The 20,893-nt window shown below is 45.1% G+C and overlaps 1 protein-coding gene across 1 annotated transcript in view; it reads right to left on the minus strand.

Moving 5' to 3' along the window:
* Window positions 1-20,893, minus strand: part of ADAMTSL3 (ADAMTS like 3) — a 336,362-nt gene that overhangs the window by 179,306 nt on the left and 136,163 nt on the right. Inside the window, exons 6-7 of the mRNA XM_080807956.1 lie at window positions 16,693-16,929; window positions 4,188-4,314 (exon numbers count right to left, since the gene is read on the minus strand). Coding sequence (XP_080664082.1) covers window positions 4,188-4,314; window positions 16,693-16,929 — 364 coding nt within the window. The remainder of the gene's footprint in view (window positions 1-4,187; window positions 4,315-16,692; window positions 16,930-20,893) is intronic.

Here is a 20,893-nt window from a genome sequence, read left to right on the forward strand (position 1 = left end):
GACCCAGGGTGACAGATGGTTGACTTGGATGTCTGTTTACAAATGTCCACGTCGATGCTGAATGTCTGGAAAAGCTGTGTCATCCATGGGCACCCAAATGAGCCACATGTCTAATAAAAACCCTGCTGGCGTTTCCTGGGCGCTCTCTAGGTGCCAGACGCTACTTGGAATGCTCAGCATGAGTGATTTACTTATTCATCCCGACAACATCTACAAAGGCAGTATTATGGTCGTTTCCAGTTTCAATGAAAAAACCAAAATACACACAGAAGTTTAAAAAAAAGAACTTGGTCTGTTTACACAGTAGGAAGCCACAAACCTGGGATTTCAACCCCGGCCCCAGAGCCCAACTTCTTAGCCACTTTTCTATATTGCCTTTCAAAGGTTCCTTAACATCCCTGGTCCTTAGGCCCCCATCTGTCGAATGGGCTTGAAAACAGCAAAATCACGCTGGGAGGGGTTGGCGGAATTAAGGGATACAGGAATGACACAACGGTGTATGGATGTCAGTAAGAACAGAAAGAGGCAGAACCCGCTCCCCCCGCCCCAGGGGTGGGACGTCCCTTCCTCCATGGAGGGCACAGCATTCAAGGAACGTCTTCAGCTCCACCGTCTTTACTGTCCGGTGTGGAGAGGTGCAAAAGTTTACAGTGACTTCACAACTGCAGAGAGGAAAGCCATCCTCTAGGATGATGAAGGCGAGGGGGGGGGCCTGGGTCCAGAGAGACGTGCAGAGCAGCTTCCCCAGCCTCGACGGCCTCCTGCAGACCGGGGTGGGAACACACGAGTGCTGCTGACTTCTCACCGTGTCCTCTGGGGGGCCCGTGCGGTCCCCCCGGCTGCTGACATGCTGCCGGTGCGTGGCCTCCTTCTGTCTTTCCGTCTACCCGGTCTCACCTTCTGTCCACTCCTCAACCCACGGCAATCAGGCTTCGGCTCCGGCCTGAAATTCACAGAGGCCACTCTTGCTAAGGTCACAGATGATCTCCGAGTTGCCAAAGAGTACGTTTGGACTCTTCCTCCAGCGGGTATCACAGCAGCCGTGCGCACGGTCGACCATCACCTCCTTTGGGGAGTGACTCACTCCTCTGGCTTCCACGGCCCTGTGTTTGCGAAGTTCCAGGTTTACTTACTCTTCTCACGTCCTCGAATTCAGATCCCTTCAGTTTCTCCGTTGGCCACATGCCCTGCCCCCGGGTGCTCCCAGGAAGCAGCTCGGCTTCCTCATGTATTCTACACACTCCCCTTGGGCGGTGCCTTAGCTCACCACCGACGAGGGGACGTTGCCACGAGCCAACAACGGGCCGCCCTATTTCAGACGCAGCCTTCTCCCACACACAAAACATGAGCATCTGTTTGAAGGTCTCAGAAAGGTACCGAGATATCGAATACTTACGGGGGCAAATTTCCCAAGAGAAGGAAAATCCAAGGAGGTGAGCCCTGATCTTTGGCACGGGACCCCTCTTCAGGACCCCCTCCCTCAAAGGAACAGCTAACAAACCCACTTTGCTGCTCAAGCCGGAGCGCTGGCCGCGTCCTCTCTTCTTGGCTCCTGTGGTCTTCGTTCCAAGCATTATTGAACTTTGAGGATTCTACCCACTAAAGGTCTCTCCGATCTGTTCCCTCCTCCACCTCCCCCACCATGCTCCCTGGACGAGGGCTTCACGATTGCACGCACTTTCGAGCATTTTGGACTCCACATCTCCAGGCTCATCGCACGGGGAGTCCAGCCTCCACTGCTGCCAGCATGATGCTACTAAAACACAAATCCAGCCATGTCCCTCCTCTGCCTGGACTTGCACAAGTGACTCCGCTTAACGTGACATGCGCGGCGCAACGGCGAGGGCCTCCGTGGTTGCTTCCAGTACGCCGTCCGTCTCACCCTCCACCCCGTCCAGGCTGGAAGGGGATTCAGGTCTGAACGACACAGGACTAGTTTCTCAAGCACACCGGGGCTTTCTGTTAGTGTCCTAACACGGATTTCGTGTTTCCTCCACCTGGAAACCTCCCCCCCCCCCGCCCCTCCCATGGTGCTCTCCCCATATGGAGAGAACAAGTAAAACCCTATTTCATAAGTCACATCAAAATAAATTCAAACGAGCAGATTTTAAACAGAGAAAAACAAAACCGTAAAAGTGCTGGCAGAAAACACACAGGAACAATTTTTTCCCTTTCAGGCAGGGGGTTGCCAACTACAACCTGAGGGTCAAATTCAGCTTACTGCTTATTTCTGTAAATAAAGTTGTTGTTTTTTTATTTCTTCATGTCTTGTATTTTTCCCCTCCATTCTTTTGAGTTTAACTCACTTTTTAAAAACCATTTGATTCCATTCTCATTTCTTTTTCTGTGTATTTTGGACATATACATTTATATACTTCTTTTAGATGTTTCGACATTGCTTATTTAAATACCATACAGATCACAGTTAATCTCCTGAATTTGAAATAACTCTAGTTTTTTTGTCAGAATTAAAGAATATATGTTTACTTTAAAAATGTGGAAAAAGGAAAGCTTCAAAACCAGACTAACTAAGCTGCTTGTTACGAATGTCTCGTGAGCATTCTAAGTAGAAAAGCAAGCCTTTTTCCCAAAGGGTGATGTCACTCGGACAGATGGACTGTAATTACAGAGGAAGGGTCTGAAACACAAAGGTGCTCGTGGCAACTAGCAAAAAGAGGAAGTCCTGGCGAGGACACGGAGCAGCGAGCAGGTGCTTGGGGAAGGCGGCTCCGGGAGGTGAAGGACGTGGCCTCAGGTCTGCGGTCGACGTCTGGCTGACCACGCGGGCGCCAAAGGGGGTTAGAACACACCTGGCAGGATTTGAGAAGAGGGCCTCACCACAGCTTCCAGAAAAGCCACAGCTGTCGCTCGCGAGCGGGTGGGTGTGCCCCTCCCGACTCCAACAAGGTCCCCTCGGGAGGATCTGCTTGCCAGTGGGTAGTAAGAAGCCCCGGCTAACAGCGCCCAGGACGGGGCAGGTCCAGGATGAGCAGCCACCCTGGCCCGTCCTGTTTTCAGAAGGGTCCTTCGTACCACTCTGAGGTTTGAGGTCCCCCAGGTGCACGCCAGCAAGGCAGCCCTGCTTCCCGCATCAAAGGCATGGTCTGCGCCCTCCACACTACCACTCGCTTCTGCGCCAACTCGCTCTGCTGGGACCGCTGCCCCGCCGGGATGCTCGCGAAGGAAGTGATGATGCAACAGACTGGCCCTCGGACCACCGGCTGCACATCCTTCAGGGCGCTGGCTTCGCCATCTCCTCCTGTCCCTAACAGGTGACAGGCCTCTCAACCAGCACTGCCGCTCGCTGCCACGGCCGCCTTTGGGCCTCAGGCACCTCTTGTCACCACTCCCCAGTTTCCATAGCCGATGTCCATAGTTCTGGCTTGAACGGACTCCGTTGTACATAAAGTTCTATCGGAACACAGCGATGCCCATTGTTCTCGAGTCATCTATGGGTTCCTCGGTGTTGTGACAACAGTCCAGAACCTTGAGGCCGGGAACACCTGCTTGGTAAAACCCTAAAATACTTACCTCTGGCCCTTTACCCAAAATGTTTCCTGACCCCTGCATCGAAGGACTAAAAAAGGCAGATACTACCAACAGAGGAAAGTGAAAGTTCCCGAGCACACAGAACTTCGAAACTAACGATCCTAAAAACACAAATAGTGAAAGTCAAGTAACCAATGGAGATCCCTGTTTAAAAGAGGCATCGCCAGAAGACTGAAAAGTAAAAGTAAAATGAAATGGGCATAACAGACAAAAGGCAGGTACTCAGGATATAACAAAGCTCACAACGGTGGGGAAAAGGTCAGCGTCCCCACGGCAAAATGCGTGACTTTAGCAGCTGATCTGAAAGAGGAGAAGATAGGAAGGGGAAGACACACGACAAGAGGCTCTTGTCGGCAAGCCAGGGGGGCAACTAAAAAATGATGACTTCATGCTCTACCTTAAAAAAAATGGCAAATATTTTTTTTAAAACTCATCATATTCCGTACCGGTCAGGATTCACGGAAACAGGCAGACTTGGGGAAAAAACGATGGAACCCAGAACGCGGGCGACCGTTTTGGGAGAAATGTGACTTTGGGAGAAGGGGTCCGCGGCGCCTCGCCCGGGGAAAGCTTAGCTCTGGGCGAAGCCGGAGCGCGGGCTGCCCTGTGGGTCACCTCCGAGCGGGTTTCAAACCTACTTTTTTCCGGAGAGACGTGCGACTTCGACTGTCCCCGCACCAGCCTGCACGTGGAGCCGTTGCCGGCGCAGACGCCACAGTTGTCCTCGCGGGCGCTGCTCCCCAGGCGACGGTCGCAGCCCACGGCCTGCGGACAGAAGCGGGCGTCAGGAGCCGGGAAGGGCCAGGCCGCGGGGCCCTGCGGCAGCCCCCCAGGGTGAGCCTCCTCCGGCCCACCACCCTACGAACGCAGGAGCGACCGAAAGCCTTACGGGCCCGGCTGTCAGGAATCTCACCAAGGCCCAGTCCCCTTCAAAGGGACGAATTAAAGCTGTCCCTCCCTTTACATTTTCATTTTCGTCTTTATTTGGAGTCATATTTTTATGTACAGAAAATGAACGGAGCGTTACAGGCCCTATTTCCTCCGCCCCCTCGCTCCCCACGCCTCCTCTCTCCGCTGAAGTCGGTGCCTTTCCATCTGGGTCACGGTCCTACCTTCAACATTTTCCCCGTTTGTATCTCAAGCTCCACATCCTATAGCTCAAGGTCTCTATTCTGTATCTTTATCTGTCCTTCTGTCCATCGTTTTTTATCTACATGAGCCTTCCTCTGTCATGAGATCTCCATACGTACCTTTGTAAGCCATTTCTTTATTGAAAACTTTCTTAACTTAAATATAATTTAGTGGGGCACCTGGGTGGCTCAGTGGGTTAAAGCCTCTGCCTTGGGCTCGGGTCATGATCCCAGGGTCCTGGGATGGAGCCCAATACTGGGCTCTCTGCTCCGCGGGGAGCCTGCTTCCTCCTCTCTCTCTGCCTACTTGTGATCTCTGTCAAGTACATACATAAATAAAATCTTAAAAAAATAAAAATAAATAAAAATAAATAAATATAATCTAGTTAACATACAGTGTGTTATTAGTTTCAGGGGGAGGATTTAGTGATTCATCGGTTGTAACACCCCGTGCTCATCACGTCATGTGCCCTCCTCAGTGCCCATCCCCCAGGTGCCCCATCCCCCGACCCCCTCCCAAAACAAACAAACAAACCCTCAGTTTGTTCCCAAGAGTGAAGTCTCTTATGGTTTGCCTCCCTCTCTGTTTTCACCTTATTTTATTTTTCTTTCCCTTCCCCTGTGTTCATCTGTTCTCTTTCTTAAATTCCACATGAGTGAAATCATATGGTATTTATCTTTCCTTGACTGACTTATTTCACTTCCCATAATACACTGTAGTTCACCCACGTCATTGCAAATGGCAAGAGTTCATTGTTTTTGATGGCTGAGTAATATTCCTCTGTGTGTGTGTGTGTGTGTGTGTGTGTGTGTGTGTGTGTGTGATCCCTTCTTTGCCCGTTCATCCCTGTATGGACATCTGGGCTCTTTGTAAACTATTCCTTAAATGCAGGCGAGGAATGAATGGGAGCGATGTCTCATAGCATATGCCTATACTGTTACCTCTCAATCCTTTGTGACTTATTATTTTTGTGAGTTATCTGTGTGTATGGGTACATGTATGTCTCTACTAGATCGCGAGTTTCTGTCTACGAGGACATGGGCTTGGCGCACTTCTTTTTACTGTACAAATATGTCTTCTACAGAATATGCGCCAACTTACGGTAAGTGGTGGGAGAGTATATCCCTACCTCCCGTGTCACTCAAACTTGTCTGTGTTTCTATACCTGGTGTTTAAGTGCAGGGACTCTGGAGGCAGACAGCCCCCCTGTCTGGCTCCTCCAACCCTTTCAAGATGGCGGACGGCCAACAGGTCAAACTCTCAAAGACCCGTCTTCCTCAAGGCTAACACACAGAAAATAATACACACTTCGCATAGGGTGTAGCAAGAGTAAGATGAGAAAGTGTACGTAAAAACTCCTAGTACGGGCATTAGAACATTATAAAGGGCTCAATAAAAAAGACCCCCTTCTATCATCTCTGTTTTGCATTTTGTTGTGACTCCTGGGCACGGCCCCTTGTCTCAATGCGGGGAGCTGCTGAATCACGGCACCCAAGGTGTTGAAGACGGAATAAAACTGGAGGGAGTTGAAAACACATCTACGGACTATTCTTTCCAAAATGCTGGTGCTGAAGGGAAGGAGAAAGATCAAGTAAAAGTTTCAGGGAGAGGCAGGAAAAGTTCCAAGGAAGTTTAAGGAAAAGCCTGTGATTAAAGATATTTTTAAATTCACAAAGGGCTGTCATGAAGAAAGGGTTTCCATTTGTTCCTTGTACTTCCAAACAGTGAAAGCTACACGTTTAAGCCTAAGTTTAGATCAACATCAGAAAGTTGGAAAAGTCAGAGTTATCCAACAACAAGCATTCAACCATGAGCTGGGTAGGAGTCTTCTTGGCGGGAAAACTGGGGAGGGGATTAAATTCTCTGCGGAGTCACTAAATCCAAAGGCTTTCGAGATCCTTTCATCCCGATTATATAATTTTATAAAGGTGGTAATGAAATACTAAGAATAATAGTTGATTTTTACTGACTGCCTCCATGTGTCTGGCATTACGCCAAGCGCGTCACAACACTGAGTCTTCACGGCAACCTGACAACACAGGTGGTGTCTCCTGTCCCTATTTTACAAATAAGGCACTTGAATGTCAGTGAGGTTAAATGACTTGCCAGCATCACAGAGCCAATCAATAGGGTCAGTAATGGCCGGAAAACCCAGGTCAGCCGACATCAGAATCTTAACACCTTGCTACACCCTCCTCACCTTTAGAAGCAGTAGATGGACCACAAAGAACCGAGTCACACGGGCAATTTTATTAATATTTACCAGTACATGTGGAACAAATTAAGAGAGATTGATTCTGGAAACACACTTGCATGGTTGGGATTCAATCATTGAGTAACTTGTGTTCATGCAACTTTCTCCAAGGGGAGTAATTCTACCATTAAGTTATAGAAACCCTGTTCCTCAGCCAAGCTCTGTCCTCACAATTGAGGTCCCTGAGCGCTCTGCATTTCATGAGAATGAGAATCACCCTCTATCTGGTCATCCAGAAAGGGTGTGGATTTAGGAGCTAGGATAGGCTTGTTTTGAAGAGCGTTTAGGGCCTTGTAAGATCTTAGGCAAGCCAACGCCTCCCTGAGCACTCACATTTGTTTCGGAATTTCGTTTCAAGTGACGGTTCGTCCAAATCTTACAGCCAAAACAAGCAGTGAAAACATCACAGAAAAAGAATATCTGAGAAGAAGCTCCAGTTGTCGTGTGGTCCACAGGGTCGAAGTCCGAACTGCCCTTGAAACCGAGCGACTACCGAATCTGGGCTCTCAGACCTCATTGTGATCCATACTAAGCAACGTTCGAAAAGCTGCCCAAGGAGTTTTCAACCTCTGTGACATCTCCTGAAGTCAAGATCTCTACTTGTAATGATTTTAAAAACCACGAATCGATCAAATGTGTCAATAAATTCATTAAAAACTATTAAGCGACCCATTTTTACACAGGCAGGCACTACGGGGTGTAATTTAACAAGACAAGGCCCATATCCTACAGCACAGCTAATGAGACAACTTACACAAGATATCGGACTTAAACGAATATTTAAAATACATGAGCCAAACCTGGCGATTCACAGACCTGTACCCCTGGGGATAAAAATACATTATATGTTTATTAAAATAAAAAATAAATAAATAAATAAATTACACCTGAAAAAAAAAAAATACATGAGCCATGCTTTCGGGAATAAATACTCCTACATAAATCACTTCAGCTAAGGACTGTTTCACCATTTCTGCATACGAATTCCGAACCAAATAAAAGAACATAGCATTTAAATAAGCGGCATCACCCCATGTTAAGCCAATGAATCTTTCGAGGTAATTCTAATTTAATCCTTCTAGAGCCAATTTTTTGAGTCACCTTCCATTTGAGATCTCTTGACGGTTGGATTCTACCATAGAAAAAACTTTACATTCCTGCCTTGAAAATCAGGGTGTATGGAGCTCTGTGGTGGTCATCAGAGACGTTCTAAAATACGGAGCTTCTCCTTTCAGCCCACAGAAGGACTACACGTCCCCATTCCCTTAAAGTTAAGTGTGGCCTTGACCATCTTGGGTCATCTTTAACTGTTTTAAGGCACTGAGCTTTGGCAGTTGTCTGTTAGCACAGGAAAGCCAGGCAGGTGTCAGAGCACAATTTAGCTGTTAGTGGGTAAGACAAGGTCATTAACAGCAACGTGTTATTTTCAACTGGACATTTCACGTCAAAAGCCAGATTTCTGGCTCCTGCAGACAAACAGAAGCCCTGGTGTGTTCATGGGTAGATTCCCCCCTTCCCAGTGAGCAGGTCCCAACAGCCCTCTCGCTCAGCGTGACCACGCCCGAGGACTCTGTCTCCGCGCATCTGTCTAAGCTTGATGGTACTATGGTGCAAGACCCACCCAGCATCCTGGCCGTCCCTTCCCAGAACCGCATCTCTTGGCCCGTTACAAACTCCAACCGCACCTCGGGCAACACAGAAAGTACAAGTGTCATCAGCACAGCGTGGTGGTTTCAGAATCTGTTTTCTTAATGCCGGAAAAATTCCTTAGCCTCTCCAAAGCTCGTTCCCAAGTGGGGACGATGACCGTACCTACGTCACACGTGTGAGGAGCTCACACAGCCAAGAGCTTTAGACGACGCCTGGTACTGACTAGACACCCAGCAGATGTCAGCTGCTATTAGTTTTACCGTAACTACAACGTGGCTTCTTCATCTACTCCGCTGTGAGGAAACTCGATAAACACGCTCGATAAATCAGCGCTCAGCTTTCAGCAGCCGAGCTATCTCCTGTCACTGCCCAAAGAATCGGCCTACCCATCAGCACCACAAAAACAGAAGAGGAAGTGCACTTTCAAAATGAACTGATTCAGTACTGAAAACCACATTTTTCCTGCAAGCCCCATCAAGCCCTGGAAATTACTGGAGCCAACGTGGCCTTGGACATAATGAAGAGGGAGCTGTGGTCAGCAAGCACAAGGAGGGACCAGGGAAAGGGAGTCTGTGCTGGATGCGGGCCTCCTATGTGACAGTGACCGGGCTGGACTCACGGAATGGTGTTCGCGAAAGGATGGGTTTAAAACAGGACCTGCGAGGAGAATAATTCCTCCTTTTTTACCTACTTGAAAAGCCCAAGGCTGAGACATGGTATGAATGAAGACCACAGAAAATGAGGACATCCTGCCACCAGGGTCCACTCCAACCACGTTACAGAGACTGCTCGAGCTGAGATCGCCAGCGGGACTGGTTTGGCCCAAAGGAAGCAAGCACATTTCCCTTCTTATCCTCTTGACTCCTCCGAAATATTGGACACTGCTGACTCTCCTTCTTAAACACTCACCCACCGTTCACTTGTTTTCTCTCACTTTGCTATTATACAGAAGTTCTGCCCCATCAGGGGCACCCCTTCCAACGCTCACTCCTCAAACGGTGGGGCCATTTCCTTTTCTGTCATTGGAAACCTGCTTTTCTTATTCAGTCTTCAGTGACCTATATTGGCTTTAACCAACGAGGTTAAAGCTGATATCATGAAGATAGCAAGAGTAGCCAAGAGCGTAGATCGAAGACAGGGGGAACAGTAGGTGTAAGAGTTTTCTGGCACTTTGCAGAAGTGGAGAAACAGCACAAAGAGGGGAAGAGTGGAATCTTTGAGGAGAGGTCAACAAAAAAAAAAGACTGAAAAATAAAAAAAATTTTAAAAAAAACCCAGAATATCCAAGGACTGCGGGACAGCTACAGTGAGTGTGGCCTGAGTGAAGTGGGGCAAAAGAAGAGAGAGAAAAAGGAAACAAAGAAACATTTCAAGCGATAATGACTGAGAATTTCCCCCCAATTAATGTCAGACGCAGAACCATAGGGCCAGGAGGCTCAAAGAACACCAAGAAAGATAAATGCCAAAAAGACTACATGTAAGCTCTCACGTTCAAATTGCAAAAAATCGAAGATAAAAACCAAATCTGGACAGAAGCCAGAGGAATAAAACACCTTATCTGTAGAGCAGCAAAGACAAGCATCCCATCGGACTTCTCCTAAGAAAACACGCAAGCAAGAAGAAGATGGTGTAAAATATTTTAAGTGCTGAGAGAAGAAAAACTACCAACCTAGAATTCTGTGCCCTACGAAACTATCCCTCAAAAGCGAGAGAGAAATCAAGACGTTCTCAGGCAAACAAAAATTGAGGGAATTTTTCTGCTAACGGACCTGGTTCTTCAGAGTAGGAAACAATACCGGTCGGAAACGTGGATCTATATAAAGAAAGGAAGTGCCTGGGAGAGTGAATAAAGGAAGGTAAAATAAAAACATTAATTTTTCTTATTCTTAATAGATCTTGATGATTACAGTTTATCAAAACGATAATAGCAACCATGTGTTTGACTGTGTATCCTTACATGTATATTTGCGTAGCTACGGGCTTACATATGCTTATGCGTAAGTGGGATGAATGACAGCAATGATACAAAGGATGTAGGGGGGAATCTGGAGTCTATGGTTGCTATTACGTTGCTGCAGGTATTTTCACTATACCCATGAAGCAGTACAGTGTTATTTGAAAGTAAATTTGGACTAGTCATAAATACATGCTACAAGCTGTAGGGCTACTACTAAAAAAGGCAAAAAAAAAAAAAAAAGGATAACTGATGTATTAAATAAGGATAGAAAATGCATTCATATAAAATACTCAATTAAAACTGCAAAAAAAAACAGAACAGAGAACAAAAAATAGGAATGTAGAACAAGGGTAGCAAATACAAAACAGTAATAAATACGGCAAATATTAATCCAACTATATCAACTATATCAATAATCACTTTAAACATCACTGGCCAAAATGTACCAATTAAAAGATGAACATTGTCAGAGTGGATCAAAAAAACAAGATCCAGTTACCACTGTCTACAGGAATTTCCTTTTAAATATAAAGACATAAACAGATTAAAAGTAAAAGGATGGAAAAAGATATGGCATGCTAACATTAATCAAAATAAAACACGAGTAGGTGTATTGATTTCATACAGAGCAGACTGCTGAGGAAGGGAAGTTATCAGGTTTAAGAGGGGCATTTATGGAATGATAGCAGGATCAATATTTCAAGAAGACATACAATCCCTAATGTGTATGTGCCAAATGAGAATGTCAAAACGCATGAGACAAAAACTTATAGAACTGCAAGGAAAAACAGATGAGTCCACTACTAGAGTAGGGAGAATTCAACACCCACCCATCAGAAATGGACAGCCGCAGCAAGGAGAAATCAGTGAAAACATGGCTGAACTCAACAGCATCATCAAAAAAAAATGGATATAATTGATATCCTCTTGACTACTTCCTCTAAAAACTGCAGGAACTTTCCTCTCAAGCTCACACGGGACATTCACCAAGAAGGACCACATCATGGGACACAAAACGCACCTTAACAGATCTTTTTTATTTTTTATTTTATTTTATTTTTAAAGATTGTATTTTATTTATTTATTTATTTATTTGACAGACAGAGATTACAAATAGGCAGAGAAGCAGGCAGAGAGAGAGGAGGAAGCAGGCTCCCCTCTGAGCAGAGAGCCCGATGTGGGTCTCGATCCCAGGACCCTGGGATCATGACCTGAGCCAAAGGCAGAGGCTTAACCCACTGAGCCACCAAGGTGCCCAACAGATCTTTTTTAAAAAATGGAATCATACAACATCTTCTCTCTGACCACATTGGACTTAAACTCGAAATCAGGATCAGAAACATAGCTGGAAAATTCCAAAATACTTGGATATTAAACAACATACTTCTTTGCTTAAGATTTCATTTATTTACTTATTTATTTATTTGAGAGAGACAGACAGACAGGGCATGCACAAGAGAGCACAGCAGGCTTCCCACTGCACAGGGAGCCTGACACAGAGATCATGACCTGAGCTGAAGGCAGGTGCTGAACTGACTGAGCCACCCAGGTGCCCCTAAACAACATTCTTCTAAATAACACATGAGTCAAAGAAGAGACCTCGAGAGAAATTTTAAGATATTTTGAGGAAAATGAAAATACTGTTTATCAAAATATGTGGGATGAAGTAAAAGCTGTGCTTACAGGGAAATTTACTGCATTGAATGCATATGTAAGAAAAGAAGAAAAATTCAGAATCAATCATGTAAGCTTCCACCTTAGGAAATCAGAGAAAGAACAAATTAAATACAAAATAATAATAAAAAGAAAAATAATGAAAACTAGAGCAGAAATCAGTGAAATTGAAAACAGGAAATCAATAAAGAAAATCAATGAAACCAAAAGCTGCTTTTTAAAAGATCACTCAAATCCCAGTCTCTAACACGCTAACTGAGAAAGAAGATACAAATTACTAATTTCAGAAATGAAAGAGGGGACCTGCACTACAGATCCCGTGGATATTGAAAAGATGACAAAGAAATATTATAAACAATTCTGTGCCTTCAAATTTGATAACCTAGATGAAATGGACCAATTCCTTCAAAGAAACAATCTGCCAAAACTCACAGAAGAAAAATCAATCTGAATGGGTCTCTATCTATTAAAGAAATTTAACCAATAATTAACAACCTTCCAAAACAGATAGCACGAGGCACAGATGGGTTCATTGGCGAATTCTACCAAGCATTAGGAAATTATACCAATTCTCTACAATCTTTCAGAAAAAGAGGACAGAATACTTCTTAACTCATTCTATGAGAAAAGCATTTCCCCAAATGCCAAAACCAGATAAAGATGTTACAAGAAACCTACAGACCAATTTCTCATAAAAATTAAATGTATTACCCAACAAAAATTTTGTACAAGAATTATAGGAGGAAAATTACAAAACTCTGATGAAAGTAATTTAAAAAGAACTAAATGAATGGAGAGATGGTCCTTGTTTGTGGACAGGAAGACTCAGTGTTGTCAGGACGTTAGTTCTTCTCAACTTGATTCCAAGAAGTTAATTCTGTGGATACTGACAGACTGACTCAAAAGTTTATGGAGAATGTTCACAGCAGCAGTGGCTACAGTCGCCAAACTGTGGAAAGAACCAAGATGCCCTTCAACAGATGAATGGATAAGGAAGATGGGGTCCGTATACACTATGGAGTATTATGCTTCCATCAGAAAGGACGAATACCCAACTTTTGTAGCAACATGGACGGGACTGGAGGAGATGATGCTGAGTGAAAAAAGTCAAGCAGAGAGAGTCAATTATCATATGGTTTCACTTACTTGTGGAACATAAGGAATAACACGAGGACATGGGGAGATGGAGAGGAGAAGGGAGTTGAGGGAAATTGGAAGGGGAGGTGAACCATGAGAGACTGTGGACTCTGAAAAACAACCTGAGGGTTTTGAAGGGGCGGGGGGTGGGAGGTTGGGGGAGCCTGGTGGTGGGTATTAGGGAGGGCATGTATTGCATGGAGCACTGGGTGTGGTGCATAAACAATGAATACTGTTACACTGAAAAGAAATTTTTTAAAAAAGGGAAAAAAAAGTTTATAGAGAGGGAAAAGACCCAGAAGAGTCAACACAAGACTGAAGGAGAAGAACAGTGTCAGAAAACTAACACTACCCAACTTTAAGACTTACTACAAAGTTAAAGTAATCACAATAGTGTCGTACTGGCAAAAGAGGAGACAAACACATCAATGGAAAATAATAGAGAGCATGGAAATGCATTAATACAGTCACCTGATCTTTGACAAAGGAGAAAAGGCAATTCAACAGAGAAGAGATCATCTTTCCAACAAAAGGACTAGAATAACTGCACATCCACAGGCAAAAGAAAAAGTATCTAGACACAGACTTAAATCCTTCACAAACATAATTCAAAATGAATCCCACACCTAGATGTAAAACACAAAAGTATAAAACTCCTAGAAGATAAAATAGGAGAAAAATCTAGTTGACCTGGGGCATGATGATGACTTTTTAGATACAATACCAAAGGCACAATACCTAGAAAAGAAATAATTGTTAAGCTGGACTTCACTGAAAATTAAAAATTTCTGCTCTATAAAAGACACTGTCAAGAACATGAGAAGATGAGTTACACTGGGAGAAAAATATTTGCAAAAGACTGTTACCCAAAATATACAAATATCTCTCAATGATAGAAAATGAACAACTCAGTTTAAAAATGGGTAAAAGAGTGGCACCTGCATGGCTCAGTGGTTAAAGCCTCAGCCTTTTGCTCAGGTCATGATCCCAGGGTCCTGGGATCGAGCCCCACATCGGGCTCTCTGCTCGGCAGGGAGCCTGCTTCCCTCTCTCTCTCTCTCTGCCTGCCTCTCTGCCTACTTGTGATCTCTCTCTGTCAAATAAATAAATAAAATCTTTTTAAAAAAATGGGTAAAAGAGCTTAACAGTTACCTCATCAAAGAGGATATATAGATGGCAAATAAGCAGAAGAAAAGATATTAAACCCCGTATTTCATTAAGGGAATTATAAATCAAAGCAACGATGAAAGAAATGACACTACACACTTACTAGACCGGCCCAAATCTGGAGGAAGGACACCACCACATGCTGGCAAGGATGTGGGACAAGACAAAGTCTCATTCATTGCTGGTGGGAGTGCAAAACGGCCACTTTGCAAGACAGCTTGGCACTTTCTTACAAAACTAAACATACCCCTAGCGTGAGCCAACAATTAAACTCCTTGGTGTTTTCCCAAATGTTTCAAAAATTTGCGTCCATACAAAAATCTGCATGTAGATGTTTAAAGCAGCTTTATCCCAGTTGCCAAATCTTGGGAGCAACCAAGATGTCCTTCAGTAGGAAAGTAAAATGTGGTACATCCAGACAATGGGGTGTTCGTCAGTGATAAAAAGAAATGAGCTGCCAGGTTATGAAAGACACGGAGGATACTAAAATGCACACTGCTAAGTAAAAGAAGTCAATGTGAGAAGCATACACGCTCTGTGATTCCATCTATATGACATTCTGGAAAAGGCAAAACTACGGAGACAACAGAAAGATGGGTGCTTGCCAAGGGTTAGCAGGGGAGGCGAGGATGAACACGCAGAACACAGAGGGTTTTCAGGGCAGTGAAATGGCTTTGTAAGACACTCTACTGGTAGATGCAGTCAACAAACATTCGCCCAAACCCACAGAACGCACATCACCAAGAGTCAGCACAGACCTTGGGTGACAATGCTGTGTCCATGTAGGTTCATTGATCAAACAGATGGGCCACTCTGATGCGGGATTTCACAGCGGGCAAGGTTATGCGTATGAAGGGGCAGGGGACAGATGGGAATTCTCTGTACCTTCTATTCAATTTCGCTGTGAATCTAGAAAATTAAGTCTATTTTTTAAAACGGGTGGGTGTCCAGGAAGAGCCTGAAAAGCCAAACCAGGACCGTGGATTTCACTGTCGAGGCCGTGATAAGTCATCGAGGGATTTCAGTTGGGGAGTGACCAGCTCTTACAATGAAACAGTCTTGGGTTTTGAAGCAATCGTGTCAGGTGCCGTGTGGAGAATGGACCCGCGTGGGGACGATGGCGGGAGCTGGGAGCGCAGGAGAGGAGGCTAGCGATGCGACTTAGGTCAGAGTTGATGGAGGCGTAGACCAAAGAAGAAGTCATGCAGACAGAAAGGAATGGTGGATTTAAAAGATAAAAACAAACAAACAAACAAACAAAACAAAACTCTGAGGAGCAAGGTCATGGCTCGTCTTTGACCGGGTGACCCCAAGGCGGCTGGTAGTGGCCGACCCTTGGTGGCGATTGGGTGTTGCCCTTATCCATACTGTTTTTCTTAGGACCATAATAGGGTATGGGATCCTAGACACAATTCTTTTAAAATATGCTTCCAGAGATAAGGAAACGGGGGTAGAGTCTCATCGTTTCCCCGCCATCCCCATCCGATCTCAGCAACCTGGCCGGGGCCCTGGATCCTCACCGCCACTGCGAGCCGGCGAAGGGGGCGGGGTTCTGCGTCTCCGTGACCCGCTTCACAGCATTGCAAACCCCACTCCGAAAAATCTGCTGGAATGCACTCACGCTCATTTTTTTAGTAAGTCAGTCATTGCTCCCAAAGACCCAAAACAATACATTAATTTTAATAAAACAGTAGTTAAAAGGCTCCCCAAACCCATCCACATTACCCTTCCCACATTGTGGTTCTCTAAATGGGGTCCCTGGAGCAGCAGCCTCAGCATCTCCCTTGAACTTGTTAGAAATGCAAATTATGGGGTTCCAGCCCAGACCCACTGGGTCAGAGATTCTGGGGATGGGGGCCCCGCACCCTGTGTTTTAACAAGTCCTTTGGGTGATTCTGATGCCGTTTCAAGCTGGAGCACCACTGACCTAAAGGAACCATACGGTGTCATCTACCGCAGTCTTTTGAGTCTACCTGGACAAAGTTTATGCTTTTTTAAATAAATAAAACATAATTTGAAGGTGAGTGATGCTCTCTGCCGTATTTTTTTTTTACATGAAAAGTATCAGAGGCAATGTTTCATCTGCATGAACAAAAGAAGAGAGCCAGCCTCGGTAGGGAGACCGGGCGTGGTCCTGCCGGACCCGGGGGTAGAGGAAGCAGGTGTGGCTTACCTGACAGATGCCGCTGATGCACATGTCCAGGGAGTCCGTGCTGCAGCGAGTCCCATCCAGGACCTTGGGTGCCAGTTCCACCACCAAGCTCTGTCCCCGTGCGTGACACTTGAGCGCGCAGGGGGCAGCCGGATCGTTGTACCGGGGAAGCCATTCGTAGTAACGGCCCTGATACTGGACGTCATTGTAGGCGGAGCACTGCTGGGCTCGGAAGTCCTCGGCATCCGGAGGGCAGTCCTGCGAGCAGAGGAGAAGGGCCACACGGACATCACTCAGGCAGATCGGCCACCGAAGGGCAGAACAACTTCCCAAGAGTCGCACGAGACCAGACCCTGCCACCGGCCTCGCACCTTGGAGTCACCTCATTTCTTCACCTTATTTAAAAGCTCTCTTTTGACCGTCTTGCTTTGAATTTTTCCAGGGGACTCCAGCTCTTGATGGGGAATGTTAATTATCATCCGTGCCTTCAAGAACCGTTTCGGTGGGAAGGGTAGCTTGTCCCTGCTTTGGCCCCAAACTGCCAAGCTTTGTGAGAACTTGTGTTTGTTTCTTTGTTTCTGTGTTTGTGATGGTTAATTCAGGGGCTCTTCTTCCCCCCGGTGGGCCCCCCTCCCCCACCCCGTCCTTTCCACTGGAACCAAGGACCTGCCTTCAACCCAATGGAGGATGGAAAGAGAAAACGGGGCTCTTTCAAATTCTGTCTACACCAACAGCAAGGAAATTCTAAGTAAAAGCTCTAGGGAGCTCTCATATTAACAGTAAAAAGTGTTGGTGCAAGTTTGATGACTCAGAAACCTTTTTACTTAATTACCAATCCCCCCCCCCCGCCCCCCAAGCCAGATGCTGGCGGACCAATGTTACTTTATTCTTCAGAGTTGGGTACAAACTGCCTAATTGATGGGAATTCGTTAATCCTATACAAACTTCCCAATGAAAGGAAACAGATACGGAAAGGCAACAAATTATTTTGTGTTGCTTTTCTTATTATAAAAATAATCAATGGTTGTTATAAAACCTTGGGGAAATAGTTTCTATTAAAAAAAAAAAAAAAAGAAGACGAAGAATAGGGGCACCTGGGTGGCTCAGTGGGTTAAAGTCTCTGCCTTCGGCTCAGGTCATGATCCCAGGGTCCTGGGATCGAGTACTGCATTGGGCTCTCTGCTCAGCAGGGAGCCTGCTTCCCCCACTCTCTCTGCCTGCCTCTCTACTTGTGATCTCTGTCTGTCAAATAAATAAAACCTTTTTAAAAAGTTTAGTAAAAAAGAATAAAAGACAAAGATTCTTGTACCTAAAGCTTTACACGAATCCTTGATGATTTCCCAAAAACAAATTTCTGGAAATAAAATTTCTGAGAAAAAGGGTGTGTTTGATGAGCTTTTCAAAACATTGCCAAATTGCCCTCCAGGAATTTCCCTCCTTATTATCACCAGGCTCCCTAAATTCCCTTTTTTCCCCCCAATCTCTCTTCTCAGCTTGGGTGCTATAATTTGCTAACAGTTTTCTAATCATGTTAAATAGAATTTCATTGTTTTAATTTACATTTCCTTTCATATCCTAGGTTTGATAGCTTTCACGTATATTTGCTTTTTGTATTAACTCTTTAAAAATTTCCTGTTTTCTGTCCTTCATTTATCTATTGGAATGTTTCACTTTTTACTATTTTTAACAGATAAGAGTATCAACCTTCCTAATGAGGCCATCAACCCTTTGCCATCTGTACTGGAAATATTCTCCCCATTTGATTTTGGTTTGGGGACTTGGCAAAGTCAAGAAACCTTATATTTCCAAGTAGTCAGCTCTGTTAATATTTCCTTTTAAGGTTTCTTCTGTCTTTAATAAGTTTAGAAATGCTTTTTCTACCCTAATGATAAATACTGAAATATACTTTTCTAGTTCCTTTCTGGTTTAGCAATTATATTTAACACTTGGTTACACTGGGAATTTATTTTGACATGTGGTGCAAGTTTGACACCTAACGTTATTTTTTTTTCTACAAAAAATTGTTTTTTTAAAAGATTTTATTTATTTGGGGCACCTGGATGGCTCAGTGGGTTAAAGCCTCTGCCTTCGGTTCAGGTCATGATCCCAGGGTCCTGGGATCAAACCCCGCATCGGGCTCTCTGCTCAGTGGGGAGCCTGCTGCCTCCTCTCTCTCTCTGCCTGCCTCTCTGCCTACTTGTGATCTCTATCTGTCAAATAAATAAATAAAATCTTTAAAAAAAAAAAGATTTTATTTATTTGACAGAATACAAGTAGGCAGAGAGGCAGGCAAAGGGAGAGGGAGAAACAGGCTCCCCGCTTAGCAGACAGCCCAACGTGGGGCTAAATCCCAAGATCCTGGGATCATGACCCAAGCTGAAGGCAGCCGCTTAACCGACTGAGCCACCCAGGTGCCCCTTCCCTACAAAAAATTATTAATAAATTATCAGCCAGAATCTTAGGATTCAATTTATTTCATTTCTCCCTTTTTACCACTTAACTTTTGTATCTTGCTGTGTTCATGCTTCTGGCCTTTACAGTCTGCCTCAAATCCTTTTTGGAAGTAGGTAGGGAAGACATAAAATATAAGAAACAAACATCCCCCCTGGGATTAGTTGTACTATTTTGCGGTGAATCGTTCCAAAACCCTGTATTGCATCCACATTTTTCTTGTTTCAGAAACATTAAACCTTAACCCAGGTCACACCTATGGAAGAAAGAGTTGATGCAAAGACTAAAACTGGTCGACCTCTCTCTCTTGAAACCAGGACTGTTTTCCATCTGGCCCCAGGGGAGATCACCAGTTGATAAAACGATATGGCCTCCTCTTCCCTTAACCGTGGCCAATTTTCTCTGTATCTGACTCTTTGAAACGCAAGCCAAAGAGTGTAAGAGAGCAGAGTGAAAACCTTCCCTTATACTAGGCTCACTGATGTGGTAAGCATGATTTAGGGACTGAAATTTCTTGCTGTCTGACCCTTGACTGTCTTAAACTCCATAAACCAAAGAAATATCACAAAATTAACAAGGTTTAATTAACAGACAGCTGAGGATGCCAGCCTACACTTCGTTCTTGCTAAAAGGGGGGCCTGGTTTGGACACAGGACCCAGCCTCGTTGGCCACAGCTGATCATCAGAGGGGCAAACACCTGGTCCATGCCAGGACTGTCTTTCCCAGGAACTTGGAGTTGCAGCAGAAGAGCTGGGGACTCCCACCAGTCTGAGACAGAGCTAACCAGCGCTGTCTTGAGATGCCTGTTGAAGCCGAGCCAGCCAGCTCTCAGAGCAAAGAAGAATGAATTAGACACGGAAGAAGGAAAGGTGACAGACCATGTCTTTCAATCTGATTACGTAACGTGGGCTCCTCACTTTCTGACTCCTGGGTCCAGGCCCTCAAGGTGTGCTGATGCCCAAATTCTATTAAATATCCACACATCCATCCAGTGAATCCCATTTTTTTTTTGAGCTACTTTGAGTGGGCTTCTGTCCTGGGAAATGACGATCCCGATAAAGACACCCTTATATCTGGACAATGCTTTCCAGTTTACGAGGGGTCGCACTGACATTCCCTTTGAGGTAGGTGGGTCAGCACGATCATTACCCTCATTTTATAAACAGAGAAAACTGGGATCCTCAAAGTCTTCAGTCACTAGCCATAGACACCCGGCTAGAGTAGGACAGAGCCAAGACTGATTACCAGAGTGACAAGTGTTCCATTATGTGACACTGCTTTCTAGTAATCTTGCAAGACAGGGAGGGCTTGCATTAAACACTTGCATTCACTTGGCATTCTTCCAGTGTCAACACTAAGCCTGTCTGGTCGGCTTCTGCTGGGTCCCCTGCACTGGCTCAAGACAATTTAGGGATTCCTGTGTCTTAAATAGTTTAGTTGACATTTAGGAAGTTCGAATACCAAACGTTCTTCTGCTTCCCTTTCCCTGAGAAGCATTTCCTCATATCAGTTAAGACAACACACTGGTTAAATATATTTTCTGGGCGTCGCCTAGGTTACAGGCTGTGGAGAACAGAAAAGAAGGATCTAATCCCCCGATGTCACGTGGAGAGCCCGTTATCTCATGGGAGATGCCGCATCTGCTGCGTGAAATACAGGGACCCACTGGGTTAGTTTGTGTTGATGGACTCACAAGGAAGGCTTTGCAGTGAAGGAAATAAAATTGTCCCAAGTGTTAAATTAAGAAAGAAGAGATCCCAGATCAGGAAG

Source organism: Martes martes, assembly GCF_963455335.1.
Source record: "Martes martes genome assembly, chromosome: 7".
Classification (NCBI taxonomy): Eukaryota; Metazoa; Chordata; class Mammalia; order Carnivora; family Mustelidae; genus Martes; species Martes martes.